Below are 23,633 nucleotides of genomic sequence, written 5' to 3' on the forward strand. Positions count from 1 at the left end.
GGCCAGTGACGTAACGTGCCACTTGAGAAACCTGCCGGACTATTACATCCCACTGCAGTGCCGGAAACACAGTTCGCACAAATTGAGATAGACCTTTCGGACCCATTCCCAGTATCTGCTACCGGAAATAAGGGGATCATAGTTGCGACAGATTACCTCACGCCGTATGCGGAAACCAAGGCATTTCAGAGCAGCATAGCAACTGAGGCCGCACAACTCTTCATGGAAAACGTCTTCCTGAGGCACAGTGCTCGAGTGGTCATCGTAACCGACAGGGGATCCGTGTTCACGGCTGTGATTCTGCGAACTGTACTCACGCTCAGGGGCACGGCACACAGAGTGACGACAACCTATCACCCGCAAAACAATGGGCTTACGTTCCGTAAGCCCATTGCTTTGCGGGTGATAGGGCCTCAACAAGACTTTGGCAAACATGCTGTGCATGTATGTCGATGTGGGTCACATCAACTGGGACAAAATATTGCCCTATGCAGCGTTTGCTTATAATAGAGGCCGGCAAGAAACAATGAGAATGATGCCATTCAGTCTCCTCCACGGTCGAGAGGCGACTATGCAATGCTGGATGCTAAGCTGCCTCATGATTCCTGCGATTCCGAGACTGACGCCGCAGATTTTACAGAACGCGGCGAATAAGCAAGACAGCTCGCGAATGTTCGAATAACTAGCCAGAAACACCATGATGCTCGACGTTACAATCAACACCATCGATGCACTGCCTGGCAGCCCAGCCAAAGATTCTGGATTTGGACTCCAGTTCGCCGCCGAGGCCTCTCAGAGAAACTTCTACGCCGATACTTCGGACAGTACAAAGTTCTACGATGCCTTAGTGACGTCAACTATGAAGTCGTTCCTCACAGCCCATCCCGCTTGAGGTGCCGTCAGGACCTACCTGAGACTGCGCACGTGGTGCGCATGAAACAATGTTTTTCTGAATGACATGGACATTTTCTGGTTCGTTTTCTGGTTTATGGAGGAGAAACAAAGCCAGTCACTTTCTTTAAGACACCAAGGCCTTTTCGAATGAATTCAAGAGGAAAGCAGAAGTTGAAAGACGTAAGGTATTTTATTTTACATTGCGAATACCTGTAACGTACTTTGTAACTCAATAGATAAAGAGTAAACGAAAGTTATATATCACACTTGGCCGGGGCTCACATGCCAACCCCAATCACAACTGCAGGCAGGCGCTGTCTCGTTCAACCATGGTGGCCCTTCTCGCTGTTGAAGACGTATCCCTTCTCGGCGCAGATACCGGTGGCGCCGGTCAGGATGGCTGCGCCAGGCTCCAGCTGGCAGGTGTTCTTGCCGGAGCACTTGTCCTGGAAGACTGGCACGCAAGACTCTCCGGGGCACTGCACCACAGTATGGCGGAAAGCAAAAGGCAGGAATTAAGGACTCGGTTAGAGGAGCGCTACCCCTTAGCCAAAATATCAAAGCATGGTTCCACCTATTCCTGGCTGTATTATGTCACGCCTATGATACTTGTCATGCTTGTAAGCTCCAAAAGAAAAGGACGAGGGGGTTTCTCAATCTGCAAAGGCTTAAGGGTGCAGCAGAACGTTGACTAGATCGTAAGTGCTTGCCAAGGGGTAAAATAAACAGGTGGGCCGGAAGAGCAGCAGTCTACTTTTCCTTTCGGTACTAGTTTTAATTACGACTCCTATTATTTCCGTCTTCCGTACATTATGTTATACACCGTATCTGATATTAAACGCAACTTTGTATAATTTCAGTCAACACTGCGTCAAGTATCTTGAGAAGTGAAAAACAAATAAGAACAGCTAAATAGACGTGGTCGATATGAAGTGCGTGCCAAAGCTGCCTGCAGATTCCAGTGCTCCCTCTATTTTGTTTTATTTTATTTTATTTGCGCTAGCGTTATTACTTCTAACGGATGGCAATTCTTTGTTCTTTTTTGTTTTGTTTTTTTTACTATCGCAAAGGCTTTGGTTTTTTTGCTGTAGTTTTGTGCTGCGGCTCAGATTTTGGCTCCTAAGGGTACATAAGGATCATATTTCCTTCGCTGTTTTTGTTTGTGTGGGCATTAGAGCGCACAACTTTTTCTGTTTTCTTGTCTGTTTAGTGCACGTGCCCAATGAGAAACACAATTTTATTAGTCATCAATCACATCAGATATCTGCCGGTAATTACCAGTGCATAATAAATATGACCGGCAGCCCTGACTTCCTCTTTGTACGTTCTAATCATTGCTGCAGGAAACTGATGAAACTGAGATGTTCGGCTGCCGACATGCGTACCTTGTAACAGACATCGCAGCAGTTGCAAGCGTCCTTGTATGTACCGCACTTGCAGCTGGCAGGGTTTGGGCACTTGCTGGGGTCGCAGGCGCTAGCGTCACAGTTCGGAACAGAGGTCGCCAGGGAGCTGCTTGTAGCGTTAACAAAATATGCCAAGTGTCACTCCTTCCACGACGCGCACAAACGCGCACATACACGAAAATACAGAGGTTGCATGAATAGATTAATTCATGACGCTAGAATACAGTGCACTAATAGAGCGTCCGCCCTTTAAAAAGACACCTTGTTCATTCCGCTGTTGATAAATTACTAAAAACATTTCTCTTATCGGGAAACTGCATAAGCTTGCGTTGACAACGCGGAAGGAAGATGACGCATTATTGAGCTACCAACAGAACCTTTAATGACGTTCGCATTGCGCATATGAGCATATTAACCACAAACCGAAAAAGATGGCAATACCTGTATCTACATTCGGTGTTGTTTTCCTTCCATGTTGTCAAAACACGTGTCTGCTGATTTTCGAAAAGTACGAGCCAACTAGCTCGGCTAAGAACCAGCGACCAAAAACATGCTGAAATCCGCCAAGCGTGTAGGTGAAATATAAAGTGAAAAGAAAAGATCTTTGCAGGGCTCATTTTTCTTCCGTGCCTTCTACATGCTCCATCTGTGACAAATTCATGACTGCTTTTTCGCACTGGTTCATCTACCGATATAACTTTCGAAGTCGTCCACTACGAGGGTCTCCTGTACTTTGTCTGCGAATGCGTGGAGGCACAGCGCTCGTCCCGACTGGTTGCTTGGTCGTCTTTCCCGGCGAACATTCACTGGACGTTACATCACAGCGCTGAAGCAAATAAACCTTAGATTTGTACAAGGACTAAAACTTCCATCAGTATGTTGTGTACTGACCAAGGTTGCATTAGCGATTTCTTTTAGTATTGCACAATATACTCGTATACTGTTTCCTTATAAACAAAGTTCATTAAGCGAGCCATGCCCTCTGGAGCTGCTCCAGAGTCTCAATGACTCCGCCCTATCTCAATGGCACATGACACTGAAAAGCTAAAATGGGCTGAAGTCCGCCTTCACCTAAAGCGACACACTTGTAGCTCATATTCGGCACATTTTGAGCGTCGTGCCTCATGTCTATTTCAAGCCACTGAGTACTCCAGGTATAATCACAGCCTAAAAGCTTTCCATGTGGTTGTCATAACAGCAAAGATAACAATTCAGCTTTGAATACGAAGTGAGCTGTGCGACTCGAAATAAATGCGATGAAGCCACGATGAGAATACGCAAGAAATACCTTGCGTTGGTGCTTGCTCTTTTAGGCAAGCGTAACAGCCGTCAAACAATGCAACGAGCTCAGACGCCAGTGTTGAGCATTAGTTTGCAGATATATAAGCAGTCCGGAATACGTGGGTATTTTCCGCAAAGACCGTGTTCGGTTTAATGTTGATCAGAATTACCCTGGTTCGTATCTTCTTCCTTGAAATCGCCCTTGGTTTTTGCCTTTGCTACAAATATCAGCAGGCTTAAGAAGAAAAAAAGCGCATCCCTTCGTGCACGAAACGGCTATTGAACGTGGTGGTGTTTCTGCAAGGTTGCAGAGGAGAGAAAGGCGATGAAAACAATTAAACTGAAATAAATCACAAGGAATCATCTGAACTCCGTCCAACTAGTGTCGTAATGCACCATAATAGTTAGTGCGTTGATAACATTTATAACACGTAAGAACATAGTCAAGCATACGCGATGGAATTTATTTTCCCTCATAAAGTCCTAAGTGGGTTTCATTTTGAATTAGGAAGTCATGTGGTAAACTTTTGTTCGCTGACATGTTTTCTTTTCTTAGAGATGAAACATACCCAATGACGGCGACGGTGAGGACCACCAGAAGCAGCAGAGTAGCCTTCATCTTCGTTTCTAGAACAAAGCACAGAGGTTGAGAACGTGAGAACAAGTTATACAATGCCGCCACTTCATTGGCTTGCAGTTATATCTACTGCAAGGTGTGTGGGGTATTTCTATATTAAAAATTTCCAAAAGGGGCATTAAACTGGCGGTTTCTTTTTTTTTCGTAACGCGCAATCAGATGTTTGCCGGTACAAATACAATAAATGTTTGCTGTCAGCTACGATAGGCTTTCTTAGCGCGCACACCCGATCTTCATTGCTCAAGTTAGTTAATATTTAGTCTCTACTTCCATGTTGTAACTCTTCTATTATTAGGCTATCATTTCTGTTTGAGCTGCAAGGGCTTCGCAAATGGTAAATGCGATAATTTACTAAATACGCGTACCTATTTTATTGAAACATCTCAAACGGTCACACCCATGCTTCCTAATTTGTCGCAATGAGAGCATCGGGGCCTTACTTCATCAAATATTTTGTGTCACGAAGTAGGTACTTTGAAGCGCTCTTCTTTTCATTGATCTCTAATGCCTTGTGTCCTGCGCAGCTTACTGGCCACAGCCTAACGCTGCATTGAACTTAACCTAGTGATTACGCAGTGTAACCCCAAAGACATCATTGTCGATTCTTTTGTATCCTTGTGTTTCATTTTCCTGAGTCAGCTATAAAAAAATAGGCGTTATTATTTGTGGCTACTAAATTCGCATTTACACCATAACCATCATCGGCGTCTCACAGTACAATACACGCTGAGTTCGAGTAACTTTGCATAGCTTGGGTGCTGAGCTACAGCATTATGAGAAAAGCTCAAAAAAGAGTGCGGCCGGCCAAGACCCAATTAACCTGCTCTCCACCATGCCGACTTCGCTGTAGCAAAGTGGGCAGCAGTTTCTAGCTCAGCTATTTATAGCTTCTGCTCAGCCAACGTAGAACATCAGCAGTTACAACCTTTTCGAGCCTAGCAACTTTTTCTAACGCTACTCTTACTACTTGCAGTGGCATCTAAGACAGTAAATGCTCGCGAGTACTCGCGTCTCCTCGGCACGAGCAGGTACGTGCAGCCACCATGTTTTTGCACTAAGTTATTGCAATGTCTTAACTATCACATACTTTGCCCATGGTGTTTCTCGAGCAGGAAGCTGTGACGAGACCTTCGCACACATTTGGTGTCAGCCCACGCTATCGTGCCGAGGAGAGAGTCATGAGAGAAGTGCTTATGACTATTACAGCAGGCTGTTTTATGAAAACAGGAAGTACTAGGCCAGTGCTTCCAAACCAATTCCGCATGGACGGCTATGTCTGCGCTGCTCAAGTTCCTGAGTTCTACTGGACCGCATAATAAGTTTTGAAAACACCGCCTGCTACTGCTGGATTATGCACGTATTTTACGTCGTCTTTTATGCTCCCCTTCTCTCTTTCTCTTCCCTTACCTTACTATCCCATCCTCCCCCTCACTGTGCAAAGTAGCCAACCACAACTACTTCTCCTTAACCTTCACGCCTTTCTATACGTCCTTCTTTTTCTTAGGAATCTCCCTATCTTTCTCCCTTTTTACCCCCTCTCCTCTTCCTCTTTCTTTCTTTAGCTCTCTCTTGCTCACGCTGAGTGCCAATTCTTCTAGCGAACATAAACAGAGCTATTAGAGCACAGACATAAAGCATATTTGGCACGTATAAAGCTAGAAAGAACGTTATACTTGGATTTCATGTGCTACAGAATCGGTCTTGCAGCCACGGTTTTGCTTCTTGTCCTTGCCGTTTCTGTTACCCCATTTTGCCTAATAATTTAAAGGCTTTATGACAAGTTGAACGGACCGTCAAACAATGGGTGCATACAAGGCACAATGAATGGAGAAGAGCAGAAATGGCAATTTTCTCGCTTGCATACAAGGACAACGAAATTAGGAGCACCGGCCCCAGAAGCGCCGCACGAAGAGAGCTAACCATGTAAAACAATAAAATTTCGTTTCCTCTACGAACGACATCTCCATCTAATAATATAAAGATTTGTCATTTTCCAAACCCTCGCTTATTAGAAGCATCAAAGTTCACCAAATAAAAAGAACAGTAACAGAGAAATGAAAAATCCTGGAGCCACACAAGTAGATTCTTCTGGCGAACTTACTCGAAATATTAATTTTCCACCTGTCACGCAAGCACAACTTCCATCTCAAGGTATTAATATTTTTATAGCCTCGACAATATTTCAATGTGTAACTTCAGCACACGCTTCACACTTGCATTTTAAGAGTAAACCCTGCTGCACGCATGGCTAAGCACATCTTACTTTCATTTTTCTTACTCTACCTGAAATGAAAAAAAAAAACGTGAGTGTCTGGCGGCTATGCCGCTTCTTGGTTGCTCTCACTTATCGCTCTCATTTATTACTATAGTTGCTCTCATTTAGTTGCTTTCATTAAGCTTACTCATTTATCTCGCTAAAAAACCAGACAACCAAAAATGTCATGCTTCCGCTTTCCTTAAACGAAGGGAGTTCTGGCTGTTCGAACAAACTGCGACGGGAGACAGTGTAGGATATGGCGTGCACTGAAAAGGCACAATTTTAAATGAAATTGCTTATTGCCATTAGTAGAACTCTGAGTCATGCTGAGTTAGCAATTAATGATGAATGCTGATGGGGATGTGTGTTGTTCAATGGCGCAAGGGTCAGAAATGACGAAAGAAGGCCATGACAAATAATGAATACTGAAAGCCCTCCAAGAAAGAATACTAAAAATGCCTTTTCATGTATAACTCAGCCACTTGAAAGGTTGGGGCTGATGATTATGTTCAAGTTAAGGGCAGCTTCAACAAAAACGTTCGAGGGCATCACCATCTTCTAAAGCATTCACTTCATGGTCATTCATTAATGATATCGCATCAGGTAGGTGCCACCTCATCTCCGTGGCTACCCATGAGACGTTAACGATGCCTACATGGCAGAGTATTAGACCCACTTGATGAGTGCGCTACTTTGGTTTAGCCAGTTGAATTTATTCTTACTTCTGTAACCTAATCAGCCAAACAGTGTCCAGTATTTTCGTAGTGTTAACTCACTTCGTCGGAAACTATGCTTTGTTTTCCTGTCGTTACAGATACTCTGAATGGTTTAGCCAGACGTAAGTGTCCACCAATGTATGCAGCCGACACTCCGACTAAAACCGTGCGCCGTAGTATGAAAATCAAGGTGCTAAATCTCACAAATCCGTGAGCCACGCCATTAAAACCTGCAGGCTGCCTTGAACGAGGACAACAAGGCAATGCTACTGGCACAAAGATTCACGGCATGACGTCGCGACAACGGGTCTCTTCCGAAAACTCGGCGATTCGGTATCCGCAATCTTCGCGAAGCAAAGCGGTCATCCCGGTGCTCAAGGGCTCACCTTCGCAGTCGCGGCACAAGTGCAGAGTTGGTTGAAACGAAGACGTATCTACAGAAAAAGTGGGTGGGTTATATACGCGGCTGATCCTGTCGCCCTCTCCTTCGCCTGAATCAGCAACAAAGTCCAGCTTCAAGCGTCCTCCTCTTCACAAAACCTTGAACGTTCTCTCGAGGTGGCACCATTCACTGGAAGCACTGCCGCCTCATTAATGCGATGGGTGAGAACTGGTTTCGAACGCGCCAATGTTAACTAAAGAAAGAGCTCAACCCGCCCTCCCAGCGTGGCCCCTATCTCAAATGATCGTCGCAGTCCGCTTCGAAATCCAGCATGTTCTCGCGTCGCGCGCACGGATGCACTTTCTTGCTTTCGCTAAGTTAAAAAGAGAAAACCGCGGGATCAACGCAGGGGCTTCACGCGTGTAATAAATTGAGCGAGCGCAGTGTTACGTGGAAGGAATCGTGGATATGCGCGCTTGTTAATCGCGGTGGCCGAAGAGCCCGTGATCGGACTCAGGATGTTACGATTGCGCGTTATGTTAGCTTATGGAAACTGACCTATCTGTCTGAAGGTTATTCGCAGAATCGCTGTTTCGAGCATCGTCCGATAGACAAAATGAACCGGTAAGCATTAAAACGTTCCTCCCAATTTCTCGCACTCGAATCCATATGCGTACCAAACGCCTCGCATGCATTTATTCTTTGGTGAGTCAGCGATGTTCTTTCTTACATTCAGGTTTCGGTTCGCGCTTCACATTCGCCCAAACAGCCGTAACAAAATTTGCAACCTTCAGTGTAACGTAGTTTAAAGAAACAAGAGGTTAAACAAAAATTGTTTTTTGCAAATTGTTTAGTCTTCTGGGTGCAAAGTAAGTTTCAACTATTCATCCCTCTGTGCGTGATGTCTTCGATTCCCGTTCCTCGGCATACAGTAAACAAGGCTACCACGACAATGCGCGCTCAATAATAAAGCGCCTAAGCTTTACGGCTTACTCCTCTGTAATGCCACTACTGACACGATGAGTGCTCAATTCAAACTTTTGTTTTATCTGGTAGTTTCTAAGTATTTGGCGTGCTCTTTCCTGGTATATGTTTTATATACGCTCTTCTGGTATCACACAGTATTATCGAAGTTGCGCTGGCACCGCTGGGCTAGAAAGAGTCAGTCTCTAGTGTTCCGCTGTGAATACATAAGTCAGCTTCTGTCCCCCGGTGGTTCTCTAGTTATTCTACTACAGAGGCACAGACGCCCACCGTATAACGCGCCTTGATTTGCACGCTATCGACAAAGACTGCATATAGGGACACGCTAAAAAAAAGACATTTCGAAATGTATGCCACTTTCTCATCTAATTCTTCAATCTTGAACCTTCGTTTCGTAGAATACTGGTCACTGTGTTCTGGTGGCGCTAGTTCCTTTGTGCTCGTGGTGTCGTGTCAAATATATCTTCGTGCTGTTTGCTGGTAATTAAGTTTGTTTGTTCTTTATTGCGCGGTAGCCCTTTGCAAAAGATTTCTTCTTCTTAATTCAAACTGCATGATACGTGTTTTCCAAACGTACATTTAGCTGAATTTCTATTCGATTTTAATATTGATGTGCCATTTCACACAATTATGAACGCCATATAGAAAAATCCCCGCTACACGCTGCTCAAGTCGGTTTTGCAGTGTTTAAAGCATGCTGTTACTTTTCACAGATTATACATCTTGTCCACGCTGATTCGATACCGAATGCGCACATGTGGAAAGCCGCCTACATCTGTTCACAGCCACCATCCAAGCCTCTGTTTAGGTTTGGCCCTCTGCTTACAACTGAAAGCATGGCCAAGCCCGGAGCTTAAGAAAAGCAAACCTGGCCCAGCCTGGCACTGTCAAGGTGTTGCTGTTGTAACGACGAAAAGGGGTATCTCTTTGGACAAAGCAACACTTTATTTAACGTGATCCATTGCACGTGAAATAACAGTGTTAGACCTGCTATGTGCGCGATATAATGGTTTCATCCTGGAGCCAACGCTTCAGGAAGGTGACTTCTCTTCATCAGGACCCTTGACGAAGGCTAGCGCCTTTTTTCGAAACGTTCGCTCCAGAAGGGCGCTTCCTTTCTCACGCCAACGGTTGATGACTTCAAGTGTACTTCGCGCCGAAACATCTGTGTTTTTGTTTGGACGAAGACTATTCTACAGAAAAACAACAAGCCGTCTACTCATTGTAGCTTCAGACAAACACGACGCTCCTTCCGTATAGAGATCGCTGTTTCGTTCGCTGCTTTCGCACGTAGCCGGAACTACGAACATTCTCTTGGCAAGTAGAGCAAGTTTTCTGTCGTCGGACTTTTTTTCATCAAAAACTGCAATGAAGTGGAAGTGTATCAAGCTAATGGTTCTACTGGTACGAATGTTTACGCTCTTGATGCTGATAATTATGCCACAGTATTCATGCATCTGGCCAGAGTCGCGCTCTGTGTGCGACTGGACCCACCCAACAAGATAATACAGTGTACCGAACCCCAGTCTAGACAAAGTCGAGCTACCCAGACCCAGCCCGATGACCGGTGCTGGCTATCGAGTCGAGCAGAGCTTGTGAGCCCGTTTATAAAAAGTCACTTGCCCATAAGTCATCGTTTTAAACCTCAACCCGCTACGGTCCTTGCTGCGTATCTCTCTCTCTTCCAAGAAACAAGTCAAGTCTAAAGGCCAGAGTTGGCTCGCATACAGGTGGTACGCATGTAGAATAACGAAGTATTGTAGCATTTAGCATGCGAAAAGAATTAAGACTGATGTAGCGTGCCAGACAGAAGCCGGAACCTCCTGTGTTGAGCAACCTTTTCATAGTGTGCTTTGTAGTCTGGCTGATCTCAATCCCAAGCGGCGAACATTTTAGCATCCGTTCATTATACTTAAACTCGCCTGAAACATCGCGTCTTTTTATTGAGCTAGAATAAGACTAACACAGCACAAAGGCGTACTTCTGAAAGTAATTCCTGGCTCGAAGGGACATTCGCTCACAACAACGGACTATATGCGTGCAGCTCACAAGTATAGTTCAGCACATGACTCGGCTTACAACGCAGAGCGAAGTGAGTGGTGCAGCAGTGTGTAGTACATGTTAAAGTAGAATCAAAAGTACGTCGAAATGTTAGATCTAAAATTATGATAAAAGAAACTGTGAAAAAAAGTCTAAACTCTGGAAACGAGCTTCAATTATATCTGTCCTCAAGCCGGCATTTGAAAACGTGAGTGCATATTTGTCGGGACACTGACCCTTGGAGTGCCAAAGCTAATTGTTGGCGCGCTCATGTGAGGACATGACATGGTCATTACGATCGCAACATTTCTAGCGTCAGCATATGTGGAAGACTGCAGGTTGATTCAACCCCGTTTCCACTCAGTACTGAGCGTACTGATATCAACATATCGTCTTAGTGGTCCAAGCGAGCAGTCAGAAGAGGCCACAAGCTTTACACAGATATCGAAATACTATAGCTAACAAGTTTGAGATAACTACTTCATTTCTCCGCACCTTTATATACATACATATACATATACATATACATATATATATATATATATATATATATATATATATATATATATATATATATATATATATATATACACACGACGTAACAGGGTGCTACGTAACACTACGTAACAGGATGTCATACTGTGACCTATAATCAAGTACAATTTGCTTTACTTCGTGTGAGGTAATGCTACTAGAGGAAAGAGCGCATACAGAAAGATTCATGCGATAAACAACCGGAAAACTGCGTATGCCTCAAGCATGCGACGAATATCTTCATTTAACGACTGCAGCACAAAACAAGTGACGTCACTGATTACTGCGCTGTAATGTGCGCTTTATACAACACAAGTCAATGGTATCCCCTGCCGTTACAGCTGTGGCGTTAGGCCGCACCTACATCGCTTTGCCAGCTGCAATTATATGCGACTCGGTCAGTTTTATTTCCGCTTATTTAGTACGACAGCGCAAGTGCTCTCCTTGCATTTTTTTTTTTTTTTGCCGTCGGTTTATGCATGCCGCTGGCCACGACATCGCCAGAACTTGCACCATTTGCAAGCCAAATAAATGAACCTTTTCTACAGTTAGGCCATGCGCTTTATAATATAGGAAGTCATGTCACGTATGCTGTCCCTGCGGGCGTGTTCTTGGTCGCTATTGCTTTGATTTCCCTGCCTTGCACTTCATCTGTCGAACCTCTTCATAGCGTAACTATCTTTCGTTCTTTATTTATTTTTTTGTAAGTGCCTTAGCCAGCCTGGCCAGAAATATCAGTCAGTAGCATCCGCCCATATTTCAAACTCGTTTCTTACCATATTTATTACGGCGTTGGGTCTTACACAGATTTCTAAATCTGCTAACTTAGCGAGCGCATTTATTTAGATGTCATTTTGATAGGTGATTATGGCTTGCGTCTTGTGTTAGCTTGCCGTACCCGTGTTCTATTTCAATAAAAGCCGAGATATTCTGCCCTATTGACACTGACATTGTATCTCTGCGTCAACACTTACAATGTTTTGTATGTGTTCTTTTTTATTTTGCATTAACGAATTGAATTGATTGATCGACTTGCGTCTAACCGCAGAAACTGCATAACATCCTGTCTTGTTGCAGTTCTTTTCTTATTGATATTTCAGCAGGTGTGTAAGAAGTGCTTTATTGCTAGAACGTTTTTTTATATCACCTCATATTTCCTCTTTTGATCATGGATTATTTTATAGTTTGCAGAGAAGCCAGTAATGCAGTAACCGCTAACACTTCTAATTCAATACAAATAAATCAGGAAATATGAGAACCAACCCAGAAGAAGTATATCCCGTAAAAAAAAGTTAGGACAGCTAAACGCAACAAGTTAGTGTCAATTTTAACCTGTTGTTTTAACATGCACCGATTATAGGCTCATTAACCCTTTCTCTTTATATGTTTTGCAGTGATTCATGAAATTGTTTACTTCGGACGTCATGCTGGGCTATTAAATCTACTTGGCCGCAGAAATACTTAACAAATCAATTTTAGAGCAGTCTTCACACCACTGCTTACCAGGGTGCCATACTGTGACCTATAAACAAGTGCAATTTGCTTTACTTCGTGTAAGGTAATGCTACTAGATGATGCATGGTAGCTTCTTATTCGTATTTCAGCTCTTCATTCTATGCCTTTTTTTTATTCAAATATGGAAGAACTGGCTGCTTATAAAAACACTTCAATGCTACTGGGGCTAGTCAATATAGAAGCCAAAGCTACCATACCCTCCCTTCCTTCTGTAAGGCCTCCTCGATTCGTACATTCCTTTTATCAAAAACAAGTTCTCTACAACACTTCTGTGGTATCCCGGTAGCCTTTTCAAAGGCGTTGCTCTTTTGTTTCTCGATCGCGATAAGTCCGGGACCATGAAGAACTTTCTTTATTTGCATGTCCATTTGCATGCATAGTGCGTGATTCAGTTGCGTGCACTCCACGCAACTGAGCCTTATCGCCACGTTGCCACTCCTGCACAGCCAGCGAGAAACGAAGCCAAGCTGACTGTTCGCTGCTACATTATATGTGAACAAATCTTTATTCATGCTCACTGAATTTGTAAAACCCAGCTGCTCTGCAATTTGAAATAGCTAAGAATTTGCACTGCTGAACTCCAGAAAAACTAAATCTGCCAGCTGTTCCATGCATGGCATCAAATGTGAGCAGGAAATGTCGCATGTGGAGCTGGATAACTATCTAGGATCACTATTTCTGGTGTTCTCTTACGTTCGTATCACTCTCGCATTCACGTACACTAAGTTTTAGTGTTGTGCAAATAGCGATTTTTGAGACCAAAGCGATCACGAATCTAATAGTGCCAGAAGCGAATCGAATCGAATATCGAATGTTTTTCGACTAGTTTTCGAATAATAAATTGCCGTTATCACAATTAATACAAAACGATGTTCACATCCCAGTAGTCTTAAAGTTAGTAAGTCTCTGTCAATAGATAGTAAGTTATGAAGCGTTGTTTAATAAAAGCACAAATCAACATTGTGAGCAAACAAGTAGTGTCGGCGCATGCACAGGGCTCTCCAAAGAGTGCGAATTATGTCCGTACTGCCTTTAAAGTATGGCAACCTAAATGACGCAGCCTGCTCCACTACATTCTGATGATTTATATCTATACTATGCCCGCGGGCTTAAATCTTTACTGTACTTTTTCTCCAATTCTGTGTTTACTTGGTCGCAGTTGACGTGTTCAAATGTGTGAAAACTATTCAAAAAGTATTCCGCTTTATGAATAGTGACTATTCGATTCGAAGACCGACTCGAATAGTACACTATTCGATTCTCCTCCTAAACACACACGACAAAGAACAAACAAACAACGCGACACCCCTCCTAAATTTTGTCACAGCACACTCCTCCTTCGATCATCCTCCTGTCTCATGAACGTTTAGCTCAGCGACTTTCATAGCTTTCTCTACCGCAAGACGCCGCACTTTCTTGGTCGCTTTCGCAGCCACCGGTACTGCCACATTAGCATGTGCATTGGCACCGGCGACAGTGGCATACCGTTCCCGCTGCATTGCCAAAAGGCTACCTTGTCTTCCACTGGCTGACTTGTACGTTTGGCTAAGCAGATAGCGATCGCAACACCCTGACCTTGCTTCGTAGCAAACATTCGTGTTTCCTTCTTCTTGCAGCAGCAGGACGAAGCCTCTGTAGAAAGGTAATTAGCGTCACTGTTATTATTTTTTAAAGCAAATGACCTACTTTTGCGTGGCTCTAGCTCCATATTTGGGTTGTAATTGAAGCTCAATTTAGCGCAATTTTAATAAAGTGACAGGGCTATGAATGCTTTCTTGCGCTCACCTAAAGAGCAAAGTTTCTTCACTTACTTATGCAGATAATTTTGCTGATTCTATATAAAGTATAGAAAGGGCAGGTAGATTTCTTATTTTTATTTTTTCCTCTGTTTAGTTCTGTGTAGAATGTATCTACTTGCCTGAACATCAGGTGACGTTCACGCCATTTATGAAATGCCGGAGAATTAGCAACAACATGTTAATTGCGAAACCCTTATTTCTTGCCAGTTTAGAGGCGTTGTATGGAATGCTTACAGGAGGAGGAGGAGGAGACAAAGGAGAGGAAAGACAGGGAGGTTAGCCAGTGTAAGTACCGGCTGGCTACCCTGTGCTGGGGAAAGGGGTAAAGGGAATAAAAGGAGAAAGAAGAAGAGGGAAAAAAATGGAAAAAAAAGAGAAAATTCACACAGTAACGCGAAACTACGCGCTACAACGTTCAAAGGCGGTCGCACAATTCGCAGTTCCTTAAAAACTTCAACAAAGCCCTTAAGGCCTTGAGTGCCGAAGCCCGTCTGGACCAATGTCCTAGAGCTTTTTCCTCTGTAAAGGGGCGATTGTCCAGTTTTGCGAGAGCGGTCACGAGCACTTTTCTTCGCACTGCGTAACGGGGACAGTCACATAGGAGGTGTTGAATCGTCTCCTCGCAGCCGCAGGTGTCACAAGTAGGGCTGTCGGCCATGCCAATGCGGAATGAATATGAGTTCGTGAATGCCACGCCGAGCCACAGGCGGCACAGAAGTGTTGCTTCCGCTCGTGGCAACCCTGGTGGTAGGCGGAGTTGCAGACGTGGATCCAATTTGTGGAGACGTGCGTTCGTGAAATCACTGGTGTTCCACAGATTCTGCGTAAGCTCGCGGGCGAGGGAGCGAAGACTTGTGGCTGCGTCTGTTCTTGACAGCGGTATGGGTATAATCTGGGCACCATCATGAGCCGACCGGGCAGCGTCATCCGCACTGTCATTTCCTGAAATTCCACAGTGTCCCGGTATCCACTGGTAGATGATGTTGTGTCCCTTGTTGATTGCGTGATGGTGGAGCAGTCGGATGTCTGCGACTAGGTGCTCATTTGGTCCATGGTTGAAAGGAGACATCAGACACTGAAGAGCTGCCTTTGAGTCACATAAGATGGACCATGAATGTGATGATTTGTGAACTATAAACTCCAGAGCAGCACGGATAGCTGCGAGTTCTGCAGCCGTCGATGACGTAATGTGAGATGTCTTGAACTTGAGGATGACGCACTCTGCGGGAATCACCACTGCTCCAGCTGAACTATTAGAGGATTCAGAACCGTCTGTGTAAACATGGATGCGTCCTCTGTACTGTTCATGTAGCACTGAAAGCACGGTTTGTTTGAGGGCGAAAGTGGACATCTCCGTTTTCCTTTTGATACCGGGAATAGCAAGAAGAGCCTGGAGTGGATGGAGGCACCACAGCGGTTGAGGTGGTCGTGCTGCAGGCGTGAAGTTTGACGGTAAAATTCCATGGTTGGCGGCAATAATCTTGCTAAACGCTGAACGAGGTCGAGCGGCAGGAAGGAAGGCGAGATGATGCGATGGAAGGCGGGCGAAGTGCCTGATATGCATCCTTAAAGTGTCGACTTGAAGATACGTGTTGATGGGGTGGTCATGCGCGATGGCTATTGTTGCAGCCGTGGACGCACATCTGGGAAGACCAAGGCAAATTCGCAGAGCTTGCGCTTGTACAGATTGGAGGGCACGGAGGTTGGTCTTGCCGGTCCCACCCAGTACAGGTAAGCTATAGCGCAGGAGACCGAGGAACAGTGCGTTATAGAGTTGGAGCATCGCACTCACAGACGCACCCCATGACTTGCCCGCAAGAAATCTGAGCACGTGGGTTATCATGACTAATTTCCTTTTTAGGTAGGATATTTGAGGACTCCAGGAAAGGTCGCGATCTATTATCACTCCTAGAAACCGGTGCGTCTTCTCGTAGGCAATTGGCTGTCCATTAATTCTGATAACGTACGGTTTCATTGCTTTACGCGTGAAAGCGACTATAGAGCACTTCTCGCAGGACAGCTCCAGACCTCGTGCTCGAAGATAACCTGATGTTAGTGTGGCCGCTTTTTGAAGTCTGGCGCGCACCTGAGGACGCGTCGCTCCTGATGACCAAATGCATATATCGTCTGCATAGATCGACACATGGACGGATTCCGGAAGGGTATGGACCAGGTCGATGAGCACCAGGTTAAATAGAGTGGGGCTCAAAACTCCGCCTTGTGGTACGCCTCGGTACGTGTTGCGTTGTGATGACGCACCGTCCTCTGTTTGCACAAAGAATGACCTGTCCTTCAAGAAGCTGGATATCCACCGAAAAACAAGGCCGCCTAGGCCGACCTCACCCAAGGCGTCCAGGATGGCTTGATGGGTTACGTTGTCATATGCGCCTTTGACATCCAGGAACATCGCCGCTGACAGTCTCCTGAGGCTTTTTTCGTGCTGAACAGACGAGACAAGATCTATAACGTTGTCTATAGAAGAGCGTCCGCGTCGAAAGCCTGCCATAGCGTCAGGATATAACTGGTAGTGTTCTAGATACCACTCTAGACGCGTCAGCACCATCCTCTCCATCACCTTTCCTAGACAACTGGCCAGAGCAATGGGACGATAAGACGCCACATCTAGGGGTGATTTACCTGGCTTGAGCAAAGGCACAAGGCGGCTGGACTTCCATGCAGCTGGAACTTCTCCATCACGCCATGAATTATTGTACACGTCTAGAAGTGCATGCCGGGCTGTGTGACCGAGGTTTCCAAGAGCTGCGTATGTCACCCCATCAGGCCCAGGCGATGAGGAACGTCTGCACGCTGCCAACGCCGCCTGCAACTCCTCGATGGAAAACAGATTGTCCATACGAGAATCCCGCGAGATTGGAACATTACGGGGATCACGTATAGCGAACGATGGCGGTAAACCAGCAACTTTGAAACAGAAGTCCTCCGCTACGTCGATCTCTCTGCGACCTTGGTAGAGAGCCAGGCATTTGAAGGGGTGGCGTTGCTGCGGTGATGTTCGAAGACCACGCACTGTTCTCCATATATGTGACAGGGGTTTACGTGGATCAAGGGTATCACAGAAGGTCTTCCATCTTAGAGACTGCAGGGAGTTGATCCGACGCTGGATCTTCTTCTGTATGCGTCTCGCCTCCCGTAGGTCGTAGATGGACTTGGTGCGCCTGTACCTTCTTTCCGCGCGACGGCGGATTGCTCGAAGCCGCTCCAATTCTTACAATGCTTACAAGGTTTTCCCGCTGCCCTTTGAAAATCAATGATGACAGCATGTCATAGATATAAAGAACAGAGATCGTGTTGTGGCTTACACGTATCGAAAGTTCGAAGTGTGAAGGTTAATTCTGTGATTTTACGTTCATGGCGGAATGCTAGTTTTCTCCTTATATTCATGCGTTATACAAGGTGCGTGGTCAGTTATATGTGGTTACGCAGTGAACCAAGGCATGTCTTTTATACTTCTTTGAAATAAGATGCTTCTTGCGGTTGGTTTAGGTTAACCTTCAAACTAAGTAGGCTAATCACAGGTGTTGTAGAAACTTACCACCGATAGCGTTTCAGAATGTTATAACCATATTTTACAAACCACGTAGGATGTCTTTTTCAATGTTCTCAAAGAACTCAGTGTGCCTAAATCTTGACATATATTTAAATATGGGTATGCTATGCGTAATACGTGGGCAAAGTTGCAAGAGCGTCAGATAATTACGAGCTGCGCGGAAAATTCTTTATGCAGCTGCTCAAATGTGTTAGGCAGTCGTTACCCTCTTGTTCCCAATGTCTCAGGCGAAGTGAACGCGTCACGAAGTTCACGTTTAGTTGATATAAAAAAGGAAAGAAAGGGGTTTTAAGGGTGATGTGAGGAAAAAGTTTAATGCTTCCGGCTTGATTATGGTTGTTGTAAATGTTTACGCAATGGTGAATGCTCGTTTTCCGCCTAATTTCAGGCGATGTCCGTATTGTGTTTTCCTGATGTCCGCGGTGAGCTAAACGAAGTACCTTGGTTATATATTTGGGCAAAATAAGGCGCAGTTTATGGCGGATGTGTAGGCTAAATTCAAAGTGTTTGAGTCAGTTATGGTATTTGCACTCAATTACGCATACAATCTTTGTTCTACGCACGGCGCAGAATTTTGTCCGCTGTCCGGGGAGAACTCTAACTACCGCCGCGATATAATGTGCTTTAAACTGGAGAACATTATAGTCAATGTGCATGTAAAGCTAAATGTGTGTTATTGGATTACTGTTCTGTAAAAACAAATTATTCAGCAAGTACTCGAAAGCGTTATACGCGCGTTATCCATTGCTTCCTCGAGTACCGAAGAAACTCTGTGTCACAGCGAATTCACATTTGGTAAAAATTGAGGTCGTATTAAAAGGCAGATTTAGCTCGGAAGCTCCTATCTGTATGCATGGGAACGGAGAAATCGTTTTTCTTGGCAACCATTGCGCAAACGTTGATGAGGTTTGTTGCACTTAAAAGAAAAAGTTGAAATCTGGAGGATGTACGAAGCAGATTTTTGAATTAGGCAGTCAAGTGTTTTTTCTTTTTTTTATGAAGATCCTTGAAAATTCCAAAATTAAAAGAAAAGTCGACCATCAGATTTACAACTCTAACACAGAACTAAAAACGACATCACAATTCTTTAAGCTGTTCCTAATAATACGTCTAAAGCGGTCAAACAGGATATGGTATACACCGCTCTGAAATATACTTCTAATTTGTGAGTAGGGCTTTTACAAAAACCCACGTACACACTGTAAGAGTGTCATGTATGCTGTAAATTTATATGTAAAATGTATTCGTTTTGGATCCTTTAACATATGCAGTTTCCGGAACTGCGGTATACGTTTTTGATGCACAGTGGCAAATTTGTAAACTTCTTACATCGATTTTTGTTAACTTACGAATGTTCTGCAATTATTGTAAAGATTTCCAAGACACAAATACAAATTCTTCTTGCGGCCGTAATTAGAATTTAATTTTTACTGTCAAATGCAAACAAACTTAATTCGAATTGTTCCAGCAGTTTTCCAGATATATATATATATATATATATATATATATATATATATATATATATATATATATATATATATATATATATATATATATATATATATATATATATATATATATATATATATATTACAAGCATTTGGGCGCTTTACTGTATTTGAATGCCTGGCACAGGAGTAGTCGCGAGCTGAAGCTTCCTCTGAAGTGCCGTAGTTGGCCTAACTTTAAGGTTTCTTTCGCACTTCGATTATAAACTTTACAAATTAGTACTGAACCCTTGTTTCCATTTCCATGTGTTCATGCGTTATACGAGGCGCCTGCGGCGTCCTATGCGAATTAAAGGATTCAAATCAGCTACACTTCGTGTAAAAGGGAGAGTCGGCTGTGGGCCATGTGTATAGCAAAGTTGAAAGTATGTTGTTTAATTGAAGCCTTTACTTTAATTTACGTCTCTGAGCATTCCGGCGTGTTATAGGAGTCCTGAATGAATGATTCAGGATCTGACCCATTGTCCTGAACGAACCATCGCCACGTGTTGTAACTGTAGCTACATATGCTAAATCTCTTCCTTCTTCTTCTGCTATAACAAATACAAATAGTCCTTATTTTGCCTCTTGTTGCTGCCTGAGTTTACCCTTTTTATTAGTCAAGTTTCTCGAGTTTGGTTTAGAGAATTCATGTACAAGTCGATACGTACAATACAGAAGATAATATATTCAATGCTTCATAGAAAAATTTGAGTACTGTTTATAATAAAATTATAAGAGCTCTTTAAAATTCCTGTGTTATGTATTCACTGAGAGAGAGAGCGGCAGTAAATCTTTTGTATTAAATCACAGCAATTTCTGCCTTTTATTGTATAGGCGTCTACATGCTAATCTGCATGCGGAGGAGAGGTTAGATCAAAAGACGCTAAAAGAGACAGAAGGCGTAAGGGAGAAATGTGACAAAAATTCACTTGTATCATGAAAAGCCAACAAACAGAGACACCAAGGAAAGCACAGGGGGAATCACTTGTACTTACTAATTGAATTAAAGAAATGGTAAATAAATGGCAATAAAAGTGGATGAAAGAACAACTTGCCGCAGGTGGTAAACGATGCCACGTCTACGCATTACGCGTGCGATGCTTTGTTTGTTGGCTTTTCATGACACGATTAATAAATTTGGGCCTCTCGATTAACCCCCTTCTTAAAGATTCACTTGATATTTTCGGGTAATATAATTTCCAGTGTGTTACATCTAAAATAAAGGCGATGTGAATATGAAGTCCGGTTGTTCTAATGTGCAGATATAGCACTTCCAACAGCTTGTCAAGCAACCCGATATCCTGAAAATCAGCAAGCAAGTTTGAACAAGGCACGCCTGGAAGACTTTTTGCCAGAGTGCTGAAGTTAACCGGAATTCGGCTTGTTCAGGCCTTAGGATAGAGCCCACCATTTAATGCCATAGCTCGCCTTCTGCTACGGAATAGTTTAGGTTTATACTTTGAGCAAGACAGTTATACTATGAAGAGAAGATTTACATTGCTCAACAAAGCACTTATTTCTCCGCGAAGTAAACCTAAATTTGCTTTAAAATGTCAAAATTCTGTTAGCCGAAATGGAACCCTAAGACTTCACAATAACTGAACGCCTGAGTAGTGGCGTCAATTTTACCAGTGAAAGCCCTCGCTATAAAAAAAACGGCGAAACTCGTCATATTCTGTCAGTCCTATAATCCGCGACCTGTTTCACTTTTTCGCGGGTTCATATCTTCACTCATTGTCATTCACGCCACATAATACGCAAGAGAAAACAATAATGCATCGTTTTGTATGTTTGTATGATTATCTTTTGTAGCATGTGTCAGAAGCATAAAAAGGATTCGCAGTTAAACTATCTCAAAGTCAGTCAGCTATTGAGTGCCTTCTGAAGAAAAGGGTCCGTATTCATAAACGTTCTTACGCTGGAATTGTTCGTAAGGGAAAATTCCAGCCAATCGTGATGCTATACATAGAATTAGCTAAGGCGGCTGACTAATGACAAATATCGCTCACGAACGAAAATATTTTTTAGATTTTTTTAATTATTTAACCCCAAGGCCCGTGCTCGCGAAGCCTTACGTCCGTTAAGTGCCCTTTGCCATCGAACTTTACCCAAGCAGCGCGACTGATACAAGAACACACGGGGACACAAATACCACAGAACAAGCGCTTGACTGTTCGGAATTAGTATTTCCGTGTGTTTTGGTATAGTTCTGAAGATGAACTAGCTAGCCCTCACAACGATGTCACTAGCCGCCGTGGTTGCTTAGTGGCTATGGTGTTAGGCTGCTGAGCACGAGGTCGCGGGATCGAATTCTGGCCACGGCAGCCGCATTTCGATGGGGGCGAAATGCGAAAACACCTGTGTACTTAGATTTAGGTACACGTTAAAGAACCCCAGGTGGTCGAAATTTCCGGAGTCCTCCACTACGGCGTGCCTCATAATCAGAAAGTCGTTTTGGCACGTATAAAACCCCATAATCTATCTATCCATCAACGATGTTACTAATGCTCTTTGCCATTGACCGGCCCCCTTCGCTAATATTATAATAACAATTCTACTTTATGAACATTTCGCACTTTCTGCTTAGTGGTTATGGTGTGGCGTTGCTAAGCACGAGATTGCGGAATCTAATCCCAGTCCCGACGGCCGCATTTCGATGAGGGCGCAATGCGAAAACACCGATGTACTTAGATTTAGGTGCACATTAAAGAACTCCAGGTGTTCCAAATTTATTGAGTCCCCTACTACGCCGTGTGTCATAATCATATCGTGGTTTAGGCTCATAAAAACCCTGTAGTTTAGTTTTTTAAAGATCGTTTTGTGAGTACCGGTCCAGATTTTTTAAAGATCGGACCTTGGTTTAGAGCTAGCGTACGTAGTATATACTACAGTCACTTTCTGTCGACTCCGCCCACGCTTTGTTGGCGGGTTTAACGACGTGACAGCTGATGGCAAGCAAAAACTGCCTTAAAGCAATTGGTAAGACCAGGCTCAGCGCTATTGCCACCGTTTGAAAATTCTGGCCCTGTTATCACAAAAAGCTCTTACACTGGAATTGCAGAATTCCTTTTAACGGAACACCCCAAACAATCCTGATACTGTAATTATTAGCGAATGCAACCAGACATCAAACCAAGTCACTTACGAACAAAACGTTTTTTGAATTCAGCCCATCGTCTATACCCGACAGTGTATACAGTTCTTGAAGAAACATGCAGTCTCAGAATTTTCATAGCATGACCATCATGACGCACTGCTAGTAAAAGGACCTTATGTATATAAAACTAGAAAAGTCTTCTTTGCATTATTTACTTGGGTTGTCTTAGCAAAAAGGGTGTCACTAGACGACTTGTCCCTTCTGCAGTACTTGTTACGTAGTACGTTCCATAAAGACAATCACACATCTCATGAAATCTGAAGCAGCATTTCAGATTGAACTGTTTTATTTTACTTGAAACCGCATTTTTAAGCAGCACATTTGCTTAAGCTGTCTGATTGTGCTCTACCTGAGGTACACATTTGTAGCCGCGGCTACAAATGTGTGGCTACAAGCCGTGACAGAACAGCAAAGCATGTGAAGAACTCCTAGCTCAATACAAATGTACTTTCGCTTGCAGCAGAGGCTGTATGTCCTGTACTGTAAAATGGTTGTTTAACCGTTTACTTTAGCTATTTCTCAATATATCTATGTGCACAGTTGCATGTTGAAGGCGTAGGACATTTATGACACACATCAGCATGCTTTCGGGAGCAGTAGGTAATGGGACACTTGTATACTTTTTCACATATTATTAACTAGTTCGTTAAAAACGCATTTCCACTTAAGCATTAGGCTCTCTAGAATATGCCTTTCTATAGCGTTCATCACAGCTTGCTTCGAATACATGAAGAATCATTTTAAGCGGAACGCTTGTTCTTATTACTTAAGGGGTAAAAAATAGGGCGGACAAAAAATTTCTCCCATCTGGAACCTAACTGGCACAATATTCATGGCGTCCACTGCATCACCTTTGGCAACTTGCGTACCCGTATATGCGGTGCCTCTCAGATGGCTTAATTTTTGTGCAAGCATCTTTTTATTGTTTTAGTGCGTTGCGCTCTAATTTGTCTGTACTTTCTAGTATTATGGA

The 23,633-nt window shown here is 43.7% G+C and overlaps 1 protein-coding gene across 1 annotated transcript; it reads right to left on the reverse strand.

The window, feature by feature from the left end:
* Window positions 1–1,065: 1,065 nt before the first annotated feature.
* LOC142582349 (8.6 kDa transglutaminase substrate-like) lies at window positions 1,066–7,656 on the reverse strand. Its single transcript, XM_075691960.1, has 4 exons — window positions 7,578–7,656; window positions 4,151–4,208; window positions 2,280–2,406; window positions 1,066–1,373 (listed from the first exon to the last, which is right to left on the reverse strand). Exons 2-4 carry the CDS (start codon window positions 4,198–4,200, stop codon window positions 1,218–1,220), a joined length of 333 nt encoding a protein of 110 aa, XP_075548075.1. The 5' UTR covers window positions 4,201–4,208; window positions 7,578–7,656; the 3' UTR covers window positions 1,066–1,217.
* Window positions 7,657–23,633: the final 15,977 nt, after the last annotated feature.

Source organism: Dermacentor variabilis, chromosome 5 (assembly GCF_050947875.1).
Source record: "Dermacentor variabilis isolate Ectoservices chromosome 5, ASM5094787v1, whole genome shotgun sequence".
NCBI lineage: Eukaryota > Metazoa > Arthropoda > Arachnida > Ixodida > Ixodidae > Dermacentor > Dermacentor variabilis.